The following is a 16,895-nucleotide window of genomic DNA, read 5'->3' on the forward strand; positions in this document are numbered from 1 at the left end:
TTGTGGCTCTGTAGTTGGGGGCAGGGAGGGGGGCATGTTTGTTGAATCTATGGGACCAAAAAAAGATGGACAATTGATTACATAGCACTTGAAGATAAAAGGAACTATTGAACGTGTGACCATTACTGTGAGAGCCTCATTGAACAGCTCACCTACCATTTCAAGATTATCACCACCCGCCTCCTCTGAAACCCTTCCCTCACCATTTCTGCACGCTGTGATCTCCCCTGAGAACCCATAAAGCTTACTGACCCCATTTGGCCTCCGAGAAGCACTGAGGCAGTGAGTTGCCCTGTCTTGTGGCCACCCTCCCCAGGGCAGCACTCAGGGCTCTCCGCTGCGGGCTGAGCTATCCGAGCCCTCAGGGTGGTGACAGGGCTTGGATCTTTCCAAGGGCACATTCTTTCAAAACATTCTCCTGCATATTCGAGGGAAGGCGCCACCTATACACTGAATGGTAGTTGGTGTTTGCTGGGTTTCCACATTAGAGAATAAACAGATTAGGGTGGGAGAGGAGGCCCTCAGCCAGCACTCCCCAGAGAACCGAAAGGTGTAGAAAACATCCTTGAGAAATGAACAGCAAAAATCTTAACAGACTTGACAGGGTATTTTAAATAGTGCCCACATTGACTGGGAGTAAGATAGATTATTTGCCTGGCCCCCACTAAGGAAATGGATGGGGGAGATAAAGGAATTTCTAAGGTTTAGGTATATTGATTGGTCTTATTCTTTCTTGTAAAATACTGAGACTGTCTCTCAATTTAGTAGATGTTTGTGGAGCTTCTGCTGTGTGCAGAGTCATAATGATAATAACTAACATTTGAGAACTTACTATTTTCTAGGCCTGTTTCCTCTGATCAGCAAAGTGGTCTTAGACCTAGACAGAGTCATTCATGCTTTAGGTGGATAGGGGTTAGTCTTGTTTGGGCATGAGAGAACAAAGGGAACGGCGTAGGAAACTGGTTCTTTCTCATCTGTACTTCCTGTAGAATAGAGTTGCAAGGAGATGCTTGAGAAATGAAAGGCAAAATTCTGAACGGCCTTCCTTTGTACAAGCTCTGAATCAGCCCCACGGTCTCTTTTGCTTACAGGCATCAGAAGTTGAGAGACAACTCTCCATGCAAGTACACGCCCTCAGAGAAGACTTTCGGGAGAAAAACTCGTCAACCAACCAGCACATCATCAGGCTGGAAAGCCTTCAGGCCGAGGTCAGCTCCCTGAGAAGCCATGTTAAGTGGAAGGACTTTTCTTACTGCAGGAGCTGTGCCTGGCCTTTTAGACACGGAGTCCTCTGAACAAAAACCTGCCCTATCTAACATCTCTGGAGAGAGATGTATGTGAGAAACTGAATGGGGATCGCTCGACCAGGTTTCTCTGGGGAGCCTGTTGTCTAGAGAAGTAAGGTTGCTCAGAGTTACTGCTGAGTGTGCTGAAATTAGGGATGACCTACTTTTTACTGGATATGTTGATCCCTCCAAAAACATCCTAAATGGAAGATTGGAAAGAGAATCCATTCCATTTGGGTCCAGTTCAGTCCCTCTAAATAGGACCTATTATTCTTACCTATAAACCGAGAGTAATATCTACTTCATTGGGTTGAAGTAATCTACTTCATAGTGTTGATGAGAGGATTTGATGAATTAACACATGGAAAGCACTGTGTGTGGTGTTTAGAAGAAAGTAGTGTTATTGAAAGCATACGAGAGGCCAGGCGGGGTCTGTTGCCCTGGGCAAGCCAGACGGGGGAAGTAGCACTGAGGGGACCAATCTGTGAGAAGCAGCTTGTGGGGAGGTGAAGAGCAGGAAAGGGTCACATCACCAGCCCGAAGGGGCCCTTCTGTGCTGGGGAGGCTTCCACCTCCTCTGCTCCCGAGATCCCTCAGCCAAGTGTCTGAACAACAGCCTTTTGACTGAGTTACATTTTGAGGGACAGTCCAGTGCCACCACCATGGTAAAAGAACCAGCCCACGTGGTCAGACCCAGGAGGCCAAGACGGCTGCTCCCCTGCTTCATACATGACGCAGAGGTTTTTCCTAAAGTCTGTCAATATCTTCTCTTTTTCTCCTGGGTCTCACTCCCTTCCTGCCTCCCTTCCCTTGGAATTCCTGTGGGTATTGAGCAGCAGGTCCTTGAAGTAAGTAGTTGGTGCTGGTGGGTTTGGCATGCCTGTCTGTGATGGTCTGTGTGCATGACGTGCTGTTCAGCCACCTCTGCCAAGGTCCGGCTCCCTCAAGTTGCCTGTCTGCCTAGACCCTCGTGACACAGGGTCATGCCCAGGAATGTTTGTGGCCAGGTTGGGTCCCAAGTTCCAGGGTGTGTAGGATCTGGTGAGGGAGTTGGCTACCTAATGCCAATTCCCTGCTTCATCTAATAACACTTTTACGTCTAAAAGCCGAGCTATGAAATTGTTTATTTCCAGTAAGTCACTTCACATAGCTCTGAACTTCTGAGATTGTTTGTTTTCTGTTAAGGGGTGGGGTTGTATATCAGAACCAGATTACCTCATGACTTGACTGAATGGAACTTGGGAACCAAAGGTGATCCACAGGAAGGAAAATGTGAAGGTCAGAGGGCACTTAAATGAAACGCAGCTAGAGTAAGAGCTCCCTTCCCGTGGGCAGCGTTGCTTCAGTGTGGAGAAGCATTCACAGGGCCATTCACAGGGCTGCTCTGTCAGTCCTTCCCTGGGTTCACACCTGGGAGACCGTGTTCCTTTGTTTGGCCGGATACCTGATCCCTCTGGACAAAGGCCTCATACTTCATTTCCCCAGGACAGCATCCCATCCAGCGGAGGGGAGGTGGCCAGGGACGAGTCGTGCCCTCTGAGCAAGAATTCTAGTGCAGAGAGTGAGAACAGCCAAAGAGCGGAGGGGAGGCAGCTTTCAGAGGACTTGGGACATTCATTTCCAGGTCTCTCCTGGAAGCAATCTGTGGTTGGTCCCCTTATGAACTGTCATCATGCTAGACTAGAGAGCGTGGAGCACATCTGAACCACGCCAGGAGAATACTCACAAGAAATGGGGTGAGAGATCAGTCTAGCAGGGAACTGATAATGGGAGGAGCCGGGGGACCTGCTGGACTCCAGAAGTTCCCCAAGGCCACTGGCAATTGAGGGGACTCGGGAAGGTTCCTGCAGCCCCCTGAGCAGGGCAGGGTTCCTGGGCTGGAGCATCGCTGGCCTGGGGGCATGCTGGGTGTCTCTCACCCTGCAAACCTTGAGGCCACAGAAGACTTGGCATCTCTTTCCTCTTTTCCTGTTTTCTCACTGAAACTGAAGAGACAGAACAGACCTTCCTGAAAGAAAGTCTGTATCTCTCTTGCAGCTGGCTAGATACTTGGCATACAAACATATCAGCCTGTTTAACAAAAGGAGAGAGATGGCTTCTATTCACAAGTTTCTTGCTGAAGCAGAAGATACCTTGAGTAAAATCAGTTATTTACTTATCAGTGTCCTGTTCCCTCCCAGGGCAGGAGCAGAAAACTCTGCTGTGTTTTCTGTATCCTGGGGCTTCCGCATTCACCTGGGGCCCTGGGTCTGAGCCGTGACCTTGAGTGCCAGACCTGCCAGCAATTGGGGAAGGACGGAGGAGAGAGAGAAGAATATGAGAGTGTGGTGGCTCCAGGGGCTGTCCTGGGCCTTGTCTTAGGATCAGGACTTGAGAGAAGGGTCCCACAGGTTAGGTTCCACTACCCCTCCAGCTGTTGGGTTGGAGTAAAGTCGTAGGCAGGGGACTTCCGCGGCGGTCTGGTGGTTAAGACTGCACGCTTCCACTGCAGAGGGGCACAGGTTTGATCCGTGGTCAGGGAACTAAGATCCTGCATGCTGCATGACACAGCCCAAAAAAAAAAAAAATGTTGTGGGCAGCAAGGTGGAGCCCTTCTCTCTGTTATCTGTGGAATTTCCAGAGCACTAAGCTTCCTTGCCTCTACCTGGCACCCCACATTCCAGCTTTCCCAAAGCTTGACTCCCACCCCTTCCCAGACTGGTTTACGAAGGGGAGGGGTTTCCTCCTCAGCTGGAGAGTTCACAGCTGTTCTGTCTGGTGTGGGGGCGCTGGGGCAGAGCGCTGGAGAGACGCCTGCCTTCGTGTTCCGGGGCTGGTCCCTCGTGCCCTACTCGTCAGCCCGGGTGTAACCCCACACTGCCCTGTGGCACTCTCCCCACTTTCAGATCAAGATGCTGTCGGATCGGAAGCGGGAGCTGGAGCACCGTCTCAGCGCCACCTTGGAGGAGAACGATCTGCTCCAGGGGACAGTGGAGGAACTGCAGGACCGGGTGTTGATCTTGGAGAGGCAGGGCCACGCCAAGGACCTCCAGGTGCGGGGGCGGAGGGCGGGCTCAGGGCCAGGCACGCTTGGCCGCCCGACCCCAAGGAGGGGCTGGTGCATGGGCAGTGGGCGACGCTGAGGCCTCTCCTCGGGCCGGCTATGGTCTCCTCAGGCGTGGCTAACTGGCTGCTCTTTCTCTGCCAAGAACCAGTGCATTGCTCCAGCAGGTCATCCTTCCAGTTTGTTCTGAGCCACTGGCCCCAGGAGCAGTTTCACGGAGTTCTTTCTGGGCTGTTAGCGTGACTGGAGCCCCCGCAGTGCTGTTCCGCCTCCTGGGGTTTGTGGAATCTGTGGGGGACCCATGGCTGTGGGCTGGACTCATGGTGCTCTTTGCTGCTGCTTCCCCAGGCCCCTGTCTTCAGGGGGCCCTGCCTGAGCAGAAGCTGCCCACCAAGCCCAGCAGGACATATCCTGATTCTGCCAGTTGCTAGCGAAGGCACAGGCCAACCCCTCTATGAGCCTAATTAGCCTCTTTTTTCCCTTGCTAAAAGAAATTGTTTCATGGCTATATTTGTCCTTATTTGGGAACTGCCACCAGGCCTCAGCCGAATCCCAAAGCTCACACTTGACAGGAAACAACCCCTTAAACACTCAGCCTCCCCAGAAACAGTGCAGCATCTGCTGCCAAGAACGCTTCGCCACGCTGACCTGGGAGCACTGGGCCCGTGGCTCCGGGCCCCGCTTCCCTGGGGTGTCCTCCGAGTGTGCCAGGGAGCAGAGCCGATCACAGCAGTGCTGTTCGCGTGCAGGTGGCCAGCCAGGGATAGTCCTGTGCCCGGTGGGTCCCTGCCCAAAGACCAGGTTGCAGAAGGCCCCTGGGCTCAGCAGTCGGCTGTTGAGGAACGCCCTGGGTCGTAGGATGAGGAGACATCTTAGGCTAAGGTCAGCCCTCTGAGTGATTAGCCTCTTTAAGGGCAAATTAACATTTTTTGTGTGTTTTATACCTTCAGCTCGGAACTTTGTGTAAAGAGGGGCCTCAGTAAGTGTGGAACAGAAAATGAAGCTGGCTAAAGCCTCACATCAGTTTTCAAAATGGAAAGGAGTTTGCTCTTATTTTAAAGTTTATGGTGATAATAGCCATGGACGTTTGTTGGCTGCTCTGCACAGAACAGAGTGTTTTTGCATATGTTCTAAAACTGAGGCTAAGAAAGGTGAACTCTCTGTCCTAAGTAGTGTAGTAAGTCCTGGGTAGAATCCAGAAGGGGGCCCTCCTGCCTGCTTTACTTGGTTCTCAGTGATGACTTTCTGTGTATCACTTGCCTCTCCAAGTCAGTGTCTCAGCAGCGTTTATTACCCCATCAGGGGCTCTCCTGAGGGTTGAGTGTGGAGAGGTACTCTCCGAGGTAGAGTATGGAGAGGAGAAGGAAAAAGAAGGACAGAAAAATGAGGAAATGGCCCTGCCTAAAAAAAAAAAAAAAAAACCAAACTTCTGTTCAACATGAATTCACAAGTGAGAAGTCCTTATTTCAGATCAAGAATGGGAGACCTAGGGGTGAGGACGAGCCAGGACCAGTGTGGACTGTGTAGTACTTGGCTGGCACGTGGGCTGTATGTTCTCCGGCAGCCAGAGTCCCCAGTCGCAGCTCGTTCACATCCTCGGCCCCCTGCACATGCGCTGCCTCCTGATTGGGCTTCTTCAAGAAAGGGAGTGCAGGTCAGGGAGGTCCCACCTTGGGATCTCTGCATTGGGGAAAGCTGCATTTATGGACTGAAATCTCTTCTTTCCCAACTATTTCTAATTTTTTTTCTTCCTCTAGTCATATAAAACTCTCTTTAAGGTGTTGCTAATTAGTTCTGTTGCTGAAACGGCCTGTACTGATACAGAAATAGAAATTTCAGCTCGCTCAGAGAGCAGGTGAATGGCCCTAAGTCAGACTCTAGTGGCCTTGGAATGTTTCTAATCCTCTGGTTTTAATCCTTTTCCTCAGACACAGGATGAGAGAATGGCTGAGCGGGCGGGGCAACAGGCTGCCACAAGCAGAGTAGCTCCCTTTGATCTGGCTCACTCTGTAATTGGGGTTCTACTGTCAAAAACAGATTTTTAAAACACTGATCAAATCCAGCTCTGATTTTTTTTTTTCAGTCTGAGAGGGATAAAAATGACTATTGAGGGCCCAGGAAATTTAAAAAGCAGGGATTTTGCTAAACTCTTAATACCCAGTAAAGGATTTGTCCCTCAAGAGGGCCACTTAACTGCTCTGTTTCATACCCGTGAGCGTCTTACAGATGTGTTCAGGGGCCTGTCCCAAGGAGTGGGTGGCTTTCATCAGCAGAGAATGCAGGCCCTGCTCCCTGTGGGGACCCAGGAAGCAAATGACCTGGAGTCTAGACCTCGTTGACTCTGGGTGTGTGCCGTTAGGCACATCACTTAATATCAGCCATCTCAGTTCCCTCAGCGTAAGACAGAGAGAGAGTGCCCCGACCTCTGCCCATTTTAAGGGCATGAGTGTTGTAAGCTTGAACTTACATACTCTTCAAACACAAGACATTTGGTGCCTTCCTCAGTCACACATATAAATTACATTTAGTTTCATCTTTGTTCTATAAAGGGTGATATTTCTTATGTTAAAAGGTTCTTGTATTTAATAGACTCTTCCTTTGTTTGGTTTTTCTGATTTATGGATCAGTTATTGACCAGAGAGGGCAGACCTGTCCTGGTGTTTGTTCTCTTGCTGTTACAAGTAATTAAGCACCTTTGAGTGTGCGTGAGTAATTGAACTAATGTTGTCCAGTGCCTAATAACTTGTACTTGTCAGTGCTGAACTTCCCCTGCTGAGATGTATATGGAAGTTGTCTAGAAAATAATTGCAAAGCGTTTTGTCAATTTAATATGCTGTTTGTAATTGTGCCAAAGGCTTCCTAGGCATATCTTAAAAAAAAAAACCTAATTTTTTCTTTCTGAGTTTCCTCAAAACCAAAGCTGGAGGAGTTCCCACTGGACCAGCAGGTATTGCTGACCCACTGGAACCATGCAGGGCAGGCTTGCCAAGTCCTTTGTCATTCTGTGAGCAGCCAGGCTCCAAATCCTTCCTTGTTAAGGCACACCCAGACCAGTGGTGCCATTAGCCAAATGTTCTCCTGATACTGACCAGCAGAGGAGAGGCTCCCAGGGCACCCAGAGGGATAGCTGAAGGCTCTGCAAGGCACCTTGCTCCATTGGTCAGAACCACAGAGCTTCGAGTTGCTGCCTGCTGCCCCTGGGGCTCTACATCTCTCCAGGAGCCACAGACCTGCCTCGATGACAGTCTGGAAAAGAGAGTACGGCGTTCCCTCTTTCTAATGAACAGAGGTGGCCAAAGATACTATTTTATTAAAGGATTAACTAAATTTAAATCCCAGGAAGTTCTTCTCCCCACCCCCACCTCCCAAAGTATGTTTTCAGTTGGGGGACAGGGTGAGCAGTAGGAAATTCTGCTCCCATCCACAGTAGAGTTAGCCAACAGATTGAGTCTGCGGTTCGGGGCTGTTGTGGTGAAAGTAAGTGCAGGGATGGAGTGTACCAGGGAGAGTGTGGCGTTTAGCAGCCGTGGTGGAGTCTCCCTTTACATTCAGCAGTGATAACCTCATCAGATGGCAAATGCCCTGTTTGGACTCCACAGGGAAGGGGCCACAGAGCATGCAGAGAGGGGTGAGGTAGTGGCAGTGAAAGACGGAAGGCGCCCTGGCCCATGAGTTGTGATGCCTGCGTTGCCGTCCCCTCTCTACATTGGCGTCGCTCTCCTCCTCTGAGCTGCACGTGCTGTGGAAATCTTATCACACACGTGCTCCTAAAATCTGTCCCCCGCTAGGGCCTTACCTGTAATCCACGAGTAGGGTGAGACTGCCTCTCTTGTGAGTTTGGGAACTCTTGGTATTACTGCCCAGATGTTGCTTCAGATTCCACTTCTAGCTCCTTTCCAAACAACCCTTTTCCCCTTCACGTTTTCAGCAAAGTACAGCGTGCATATAGTAAAGCATACAGACCTTAGATGTATAGCCCACTGAACCTTTTATTGGTACCTGTGTAAACACCATCCAGGTCAAGACAACCCATTGTCAGCACCCACAAATCTTCCTCCTGCACCCTCCCAGTCAACGCACTGATTTTTCCTCAAAAGCAAACCTCTCTTCTAACTTTTATCTCAAGTTTTGGAACCTTTTATAAAGAGAATCGTACATTATAAATAGTTTTGTGTCTGGCTTTTGCTGAACATCAGTGTCTGAAAAGTCCAGCCCTGTTGTGGCCGAGAGAAGCAGTGTGCTCTTCTGCATTCTTTGTGGCGTGCTGTACAGTACTGCAGGATGTGAACATATCCATTCTGTTTTTATTGGTGTCCAGATTGTGCCTGTGTGTGGCTTTTGTGGATAATGCTGCTGTGAACGCCCTGTTTGTCTCTCATGTACATTTTCAGTCATTTATTACTGGGTCTGCACCCACGAGTGGAATACCTGCATCAAAGGACACATGTGAATTTCACTCCCTAGAAACTTGCCGAACAGTCTTCCAGAGGCGCACTTCATCTTCCATTCTCACCAGCAGTGAGAATCCTAGTTATTTTACATTGTCATCAAAACCTGATATTATTATTCTGTTACTGTTCTTTTTCTTAGCCATTCTGGTGAGAGTCTAATGGTGCCTTATTTTGTATGCCTGTAGGTTTGCGTGTGCAACTTCTTATTCTGGAGAATTTCAGACAAACTCAGAATAGTACAGTGACACCCCATGTACCCCACTGTCCAGATCTACACACCATTCATCCCTGGCCAGCCCCACCCTATCTTCATGACATCTACTTGCTCCCCTCTCATATTATTTTGAAGTAAATCCCAGAATTTTTGTAATTTCATCTGTAAGTAAAGAATACTTTACAGATAAGAACTTTAAAAAACATAAACACATGACTAATACACCTAGAAAATTTAGCCATATTTCTTTAATATCATCAGCTATCTAGTCAGTATTCAAGTTTTCAGTTATCTTAATATAATTGTTTTTCTTATTTTTCTTTTGAGGCAAGATACAAATTAAAATGTGCCTGCATGTGGCAGTCAGGTCATATGTCTCTTAAGTCTCTTTTAATCTGTAGGCTCCCCTTTTGTCTTTTCCTTTTTGAAATTTACCTACTGAAGAAGCTGGACTGTTTGTCCTGTAGTTTCCCACATCTGGATTTTACCAACCGCATACCCTGAGTGCCATCTAGCTTGCTCCTTCCCACACCGTGTTTTCCTGTAAATTGGTGGCGGGTTCCGGAAGCATGGTCAGGTTCGGGGTGGGTTTGTCAGCTGGGTATTGGCCCCCTCACCCCCCTTTGCTGTCTCCCCGAAAGCTGCACCAGAGCCAGCTGGAGCTGCAGGAGGTGCGGCTCTCCTACCGGCAGCTGCAGGTGAAGGTGGAGGAGCTGACCGAGGAGAGGAGCCTGCAGAGCTCTGCCGCCACCAGCGCATCCCTGCTGTCCGAGATAGAGCAGAGCATGGAGGCCGAGGAGCTGGAGCAGGAGAGAGAGCAGGTGCTGGCGTGCCCCCGGCCCTCCCGCTCACCCCACGCCTGGGTTGCTGTGGTCTGCACGTGCGCGAGCCCCTCGGCCTGCTGGCTGGGATGTCCTGAGGCGGCCTTTTAGGAAATGCTTGTTGACTAATCAGCCTCAGAACTCTGGTATTGACAGGATTCTGGAACATTTGCGATTCACCTAATCGGCTTTTTTTCATATTACCTATAACTACTCATTCCCCTAATTATATGGGGACTTCCTCCAAAAGTAACTGACTATATCAAGAAGTACTTTATGTGCAACTGGGAGGGACCTGAGGGCAGAGGATATAAGAACCGGAAGTCTGTGCAGTTGTGGGGGAGAAGGAAATGGCTACCCACTCCAGTGTTCTTGCCTGGAGAATCCCATGGACAGAGGAGCCTGGCAGCTACAGTCCATAAGGTCGCAGAGTCAGACATGACTGAGCAACTAAGCACGCAATTGTACGGGGCCCACAATAAGTATATGTTTCTTGGGACAAGTAATTAAAAAAAAAAAAACACTTCCTAGAACTAGGTTCTCGGATTCGTATACTAGAAACAGACGGCCGCTGGCCATCTTCTCTGGAGCCCCTAACCGAAATAACTCTTTGCCAGCAGCTGAGACTGCAGCTCTGGGAAGCCTATTGCCAGGTCCGCTATCTCTGCTCACACCTGCGCGGAAACGACAGTGCTGACTCGGCCGTCTCCACGGACTCCTCGATGGATGAGTCTTCAGAGACATCGTCGGCCAAGGACGTACCAGCTGGCAGCTTGCGCACTGCCCTGAATGAGCTCAAGAGACTGATCCAGAGCATCGTGGACGGCATGGAGCCCACGGTAAGAGGCCACACTGAGTGTTCCAGGCTCCGCAGGGCCTGGAGGCTGAAACCAAGTCCAGAGGGTGAGGTTGGCCCTGGAACCCAGAACCTAATAAAGTCTGCAAGAATGCCTTCTGACCCCTTGTCGGAGTGCACTTCCCACAGGGGAGCAGGCACAGGGTCTGATCAGCCGCCAGAGTCCCTCCCTGCAGGCTCAGGGTGTGGATGAGGCCTCGGGGCCTCAAGTATGAGTGCTTTCCCGGGAGGCTGTGAACGTAGAAATTTGGATCCTGGTAAAAACTGCAAGTTGTTCTTCTGTTGCCCACTGGTTCTGGTGGTAGAGGTAACCGTGAATAGGCAAACTTAAAAGATCTGAAGCTTCTGCTCAAAGGCTAGACGTGAGCACAGAAAGTTGAGACGGTCAACAGCCGGGCCCTTTAGAATTCCAGACGTAGCTCCTCTGGTGCAGAAGAGGAACATTCCCATGGGCAGACAGGCCTTCCAGCTTCGTGTCAGATTCCTGCCAGACTTCCCCTCCATTTACACCCACAGCTTGCGGGCTGTTGTTTCTTGACAGGTACCTCCTCCTGCAGGATGGCTGCGTCTCTCTCCCCCCCCATTGGGTGGAGCTAGGTGAAAGGGTGGCTGTCCTGCCGAGGTGGTTCGTTAGGGCGCACTGTAGTGCGGAGGCCAGGCCAGCGGGAGAGTGAGCTGGCGCAGGGAGGCGTGCTCTTGGCGCGCGCAGTTTTCCTTCTCCAAAGCCTGAAACAAAACAAACTTCTAGTTATTGTCTGCACATTGACACTGAGCAAGACAGCCTCTTTTCTCTAACCTTCTGTTTCTTCCTTCTGCTTCTCTTTTTTCCTCCCATCCCCCTTACCTTGCTCTTCCCCAAACTGAACCATCTCCCTGCTCCCCTCCCATCTTCATCTCTCCCACTAACCATCTCCCCACTCCCTTCCACTCTCACCACCTCTCTGCTTGGCTGGCTGACTCTTCCGCTGTCAGAGCACCCGGAGAATTGACGATGACTCCTTAGAAGAACAGATAAGGCAGACCAGTGAGGATTCGAGAGCCCTGAGGGAACTCATGGAGGGAGAGAGGGGTAAACTGAGGCAAAGCCTGGAAGAGCTGCAGCAGCTGCACAGTCAGGTGAGCACCCCTGTCCTCAGCCCAGTGCAGGATGTGCAGGGGCTCCTGCTCCCTGGGACCCCCGAGAGTCCCCCTCTCCATGTCTCTCTGAGAAGGGCTCTGTTGTGATGGACAGACCCTCAGGGGTAGTGACCTGAAGCTGAGATGAGCTGGGTGTCTTCAAGGAAAGTCAGTCCTCAGGTTTAGACCACAGTGAAATCGTTAGGAATGAGAATAGCCAAGGGACTTCCCTGGTGGTCCAATTGCTAAGACTGTATGCACCAATGCAAGGGGCCTGGGTTTGCTCCCTGGTCAGGGAACTAGATGCCTTATGCCACAACTAAAAAGATCCCGCCACAACTAAGATAGCCCTCCATTTCCTCCAGGACTCCCGGCCTTCTACAGAGCATGAATAACCGGGTGGACTCTGATAGTTAGAGTGCCACAGCTCCCAAGACACATTTAGATGTTTGTCCAGCAGCTTCTGTGCAGGAAGTTTGCAAACCAGGGGACAGTTGATCCCTTGAGGGCCTGAGCTCTCTTTGTGAGTGCTGTCACCCCTGCCAGCCTATTTTTCAGCTTTCGAGGGACTTACTGCTGCTCTTGCTGTTCCCTTCCTGTTTGATCGTGATCTCATCTCTCGAGAACACTGGAGAAGGACATCTGTATTCTCATCTGAAAAGTTTTAAAGGGCTTAGGAGCAGCCCCACCCAAAAAGGAGCTTCTAAAAATCTACCTAGGAGATAAATAAAAGCTCTTCCTTTTGACTGGAGTCCTGTATGGAGGTTCTGTCCCATTTGCAGGGGACACCAGACAGGTACCCCTTTAAACCCCACCCCCTTCTTTCCTTGTCCAAAGCTAGTCCTCCCTTCCTGCTACAGGAAGAGGTTGCTGAAAGATGGAATTTAAGCCGGGCTTTCACTTCATTCAGTATTTCTTAAATGTAAAGAAACTTGTAGAAATAAACTTCTGCCTTCGGGTTGTGCCCATTAGACTTCCTGGTATTATTCTCTTGGAAGATACTGGGAGACAAGCCATCACTGCTCTCTTCTTTTTGTGAGTGACCAGATAAGAAGGGCAGAAGGATGCTACTGAAAGCTGTATCTTGTTCCTGACCAAGCCCTGGGGAGTAGGTTTGGGCAGCCAGAAACATTCTTGTGCCTAAAACCTAAAACCCTCTGGTGGTCATTTATTTGGCCAGAGGGTTTGGCAGCAGGAGGGATCATACCTTCCAAACGGGAAGAATAAAATGCAAAAGAAAGTGGCCCTTAAAGTTATTTGGATTAATAAAAGCCACTTTGTTGCTTCTAGAAGCCTGAGAGGGCATTATTTGACCCGGAAACACAAGGTAGAGGTTGCTAAGAGTCTACTATGAAACAATTAATATTGAGGAAGCCATCTCTACCAGAGAATTTTCCTTAAAATTTCAACTGAGAACTGATTTAGGTCAATTCCTATAGATTCCCTTTCAAAAAAAAAAAAAACCCATCAAGCAGATGGTTACATTCAGTCCCACATAAGATACAGAGTTGGGCCTCTGCCAGGGCTCATCCGGCCTCACAGGCTCAGTCAGAGCCGCAGACCTCTCAGCCAAGGAGCGTCATCCAGGAGCGTCCCTTGGGAGGAACACCGAATCCCAGGGCAGTGGGTGACGCAGGGGGCGTTGCCAGGGCCGTGGAAATGGCAGCCATCAGGGCAGGCAGGGGTGCCTCCTGCAGTTAGCTCAGCACCTGCCTGTGTCCCAAGACCCTGAGAGGCTCAGGGGGATGTAAGATGAGGGGAGTCAGACCAGCTTCGTACCCTTTGGGGAGCCTGGCTCAGACAGGTGATGTGGGACTGAGGTCTGGCCTCACCAACAGATGGTCCCACCTCCACTCCCACTGTTTTCCTGCCTGGGTGTTCTCTTCTCTCCTGGAAACGAGGCCAGAGGTAAAAGGTGTGTGGGACCTTGATGGTAAAGTGGCCACAGTTCCCCACCCCTCAGAAGCCTACCCAAATTCTAAAAAGAGAGCCCAGGTTTAATTAATCATCACCTGTTTGAGGCAAAGCCCCGTAGCCAGACCTGCAGACTTGCTCCTGCCCTCGCTGGCTGTGCCTGGTCCCCTCTGCCCCATCCCTGCAGCTCCCCAGGGAGGGCTGGCCATGGGGTCTGGAGCTGCTGCCCGGAGGCAGGAAGACCTGCCGGGCAAGATGACAAGTAGTTCTCCCAGGCAGTACACCAGGTCCTGGGAGGCACCTTAAGAGAACAGTCCCACCCCATCATTTGGCTCCTTTATGCTTGACTGAAGCACATGCCAGTTACTCCAGGGACATGAACACTCGGGAGCGTGAACCAGGAGCAGCTGAGGCTCTTACTGATGAGGTCTGGGTGCCCCCTCCTCTGAAACCTCAGCACGTTCTGTCTCCTCCATGCTCCCAGCCACTGCCCCCCTCAGAACTTCATTCTTTGACACCTTGCCTTTGGTCATCACGTCCCCAGCCACTCACCCTTCAGATGGTCTGGAGTGATCTTCTGAAGCATGACTTGAAGGTGGGACACCCCTTGCAATATTCTCAAACCCTCATGGCCCCACGGTCTGGCTGTGTCCCACCGTCCAGCCTCTGCTCCTATTGTTTCTTTTTCACTGCCTCTGCTTTAGCAGAATTAAACGTAGGTTCCAGATGGGCATGGCACGGGCTGTCCTTGTGTTCCCACAGCTGGGTCTTTTCGCCCAGTCGTTCTCTGTCCCTGGAAGACTCCCCTGCACACACAGCCCTCCTCATCCTTCAAGTTCCTGATCAGGTTTCACTTCCTCCTCGAAACTCACCTGCCTCCCTTGCTCAGGGAGCCCCCGGCCCTGCTTTGTCACGGTTACCCTCCCTTCTCACCTTCCCCATCCAGCCTTAGTGGGCCGCCTGCATGGATAGGCTCCAGGGCGGGCACACCTCTCCATCTTCTCTTGAAGCGTCTAGTGCATGCAGTGCCTTACCTAGAGCAGGCACTCAAATGATTATGACCTCAGGATGTTTCCTTTGAAGCTGTTCAGTTTCAAGGACACCCACCTTAATGGGGAAGAGTGGATTTAGGGGTGGCTGTAACCTAAGTCAGCAGATAAACCAGCTGTTAACTGGAAGGTCCTTCATGGCGGGGAGAGAAGGGGTGGCGCTTACACTCTGAGCTGGCCCTTGATGTTATTTATTTCATTTGATCCTCCCAACAAGGCGGGGAATAGTTCCTTTTATTCCTGCTTTTTATCAAATTCACGTGCAACTCAGGGTAAATCCTTTGTCACTCCTAAGCTGGCAGTCTCTACCTTGGTCAGGTTTTCCAGGCCACAGCAAAAAGTTCTTATAGAGTTTTATCTGGAGACTATGACATGTTGGCATTTCCTGCCTAGCATGTAGTTTTATCTGTGGCCGACTCAGCTGGCAGAACACCTGGCTGGCTCGCGGCCATGTCAGGGCTCATTTGGTCTGAGGAGGGCTGGCTGTCTCTGCCAGGTACTTTCTGGGTCTTGGGTTCTGGCTCACCAGGCTGCAGAACCTGCTAAGAATAGGGTAAGGCTGGGCTTCTCACCTGATGCCTTGTCTGCCTCAGAGCTCACTGCACCTGCACGCCCTGGCCTCTGCGGATGCCCAGCACTCTGAGGCTCATCACCGGAGCTGTCTGCATCATGGACGCACAGAGAGCCAGGCCCTGACATTCCCTCCCATGCACCTGAGAGTGCAAAGTCCACTGCATATAGTGACAAGTTGTCCCATATCCCTCGTCACTGGTGTGTGTCCTCTGATTTGCTCCTGAGTGGCTGCTACCCTGGGGGGTTGGCAGCTCTATTGTCTCAGCTTATAGAGCCCAAGGTATCTCAAGAGAAGCTTGATCTTCAGCCTTAGTCCTGGGGCCTTTGCTCAGCTTCACTGTCAAGGTGATCAGATCTAGGCCTCAAAGGGCAGAAAGGTGATGTCTTTGACTTTGTGGGAGGGACAGATCCGCATAGATGGATCCTTCCTTGGAAAAATGTCAAAGGCATGTGTAATAGTTAATAAGAGGGCAGGGTCAGGCGTCCTGACTCCAGTCTGATCCTATCGACTGTGAGAAGGAGGGTTCCCCGCCTTCCATTCGTTCAACAAATATTTATTGAAAGCTCTACCAGCCAGAGTTTCTGGTTGCAGACAACTGAAACTCACTCTGCTTAACTTGAGCAGAAAAATAATATACTGGAATTAAATCTGAAGCATCACAGAATCAATAGGCAGGCTGGAGAACTGAGCTCCAAAACAGGAAGGAGCCATGGGAAGTGGGGTGACAAAACCATTTGCTGTCCTTGCAGTAATCTCCCACTGGCCAGAGGCTTTGCTGTACCCCCGAGAGCTGCAGTCCCAGGTAGGGGCCCAGGTACCTAGGAAAGGTCTCTTCCTTTGGCTTCCTTAGTGGGTGGGCATGCTCTGCCTCCTATGGAGGCTCATGCAACTAGGGATGCCCCAGATGGGAAGGAATTCTGGGTGCTTGACAAGACCCCAAATGACAACCGTCCACTGCCCAGGCACTTGGGGATTAAGCATTGTTTCTGGTCAGGCTCTGAGACACACAGATGGATAGGACATGCTTCTCGCCACGGCAGAGCACAAGGTGTGCGAGAGGTCGCTGTGTACAGAGGGTGGGATGAACTCTGGTCACTGAGGGAGCCACCAGGAGGGGCGCCTCACCACCGAAGGTTGACTCCCTGTGAGTGGACTCTGATGCCATTCACAGAGGCATGGACCATAGAGAAGGTAAGAGGCTTGAAGTGAAAGGTGACAATGTTGTTTTTCTGCCTAAATTCCCTGTGGCCTTGACCTGGGGAGCCAAAGGAAGAAGATGGGAAAGCCAGGCTGCGTCTAGTGCTGTCACAGAAATGGGAACCAGGTCCCAGGCTCTGGGGCCAGCCAGGGCCCGTGTGGGGCACAGGGCAGTGTCCACGTCGAGTGGAAGATGAAACAAAACTCGAGTCCTTATCCCCCTAAATGTGTTCCAGGGCCCTGGTGCGCACGTGGCCTTCACTCAGCAGCTCCCAGAGAGTGCCTGCTGAAGGAGGCGCCGTGGTGTGCACAGGGGGACCAGGCCCCAGCTGCAGCTCAGGACTGAGCGCCCCCGTCCACCGAGCTCCAGCCTC

General features: G+C 50.9%; 1 protein-coding gene across 3 annotated transcripts in view; it reads left to right on the forward strand.

Moving 5' to 3' along the window:
* LOC120871145 (BICD family-like cargo adapter 1) overlaps positions 1–16,895 on the forward strand; it is an 82,115-nt gene that overhangs the window by 53,307 nt on the left and 11,913 nt on the right. Inside the window, exons 3-8 of one of the 3 annotated variants that reach the window (XR_005722971.1) lie at positions 1,092–1,208; positions 2,123–2,134; positions 4,172–4,318; positions 9,636–9,815; positions 10,436–10,654; positions 11,644–11,787. Coding sequence is in view for 2 of the 3 variants with exons in the window: in XM_040250860.1 (XP_040106794.1) it covers positions 1,092–1,208; positions 4,172–4,318; positions 9,636–9,815; positions 10,436–10,654; positions 11,644–11,787 (807 nt within the window). In the remaining variant the exon portion in view is untranslated. The remainder of the gene's footprint in view (positions 1–1,091; positions 1,209–2,122; positions 2,135–4,171; positions 4,319–9,635; positions 9,816–10,435; positions 10,655–11,643; positions 11,788–16,895) is intronic. The other 2 variants (XM_040250860.1, XM_040250861.1) reach the window with 2 other exon arrangements.

The sequence above is a fragment of the Oryx dammah genome, unplaced genomic scaffold (assembly GCF_014754425.2).
Source record: "Oryx dammah isolate SB20612 unplaced genomic scaffold, SCBI_Odam_1.1 HiC_scaffold_12, whole genome shotgun sequence".
Taxonomy (NCBI): domain Eukaryota; kingdom Metazoa; phylum Chordata; class Mammalia; order Artiodactyla; family Bovidae; genus Oryx; species Oryx dammah.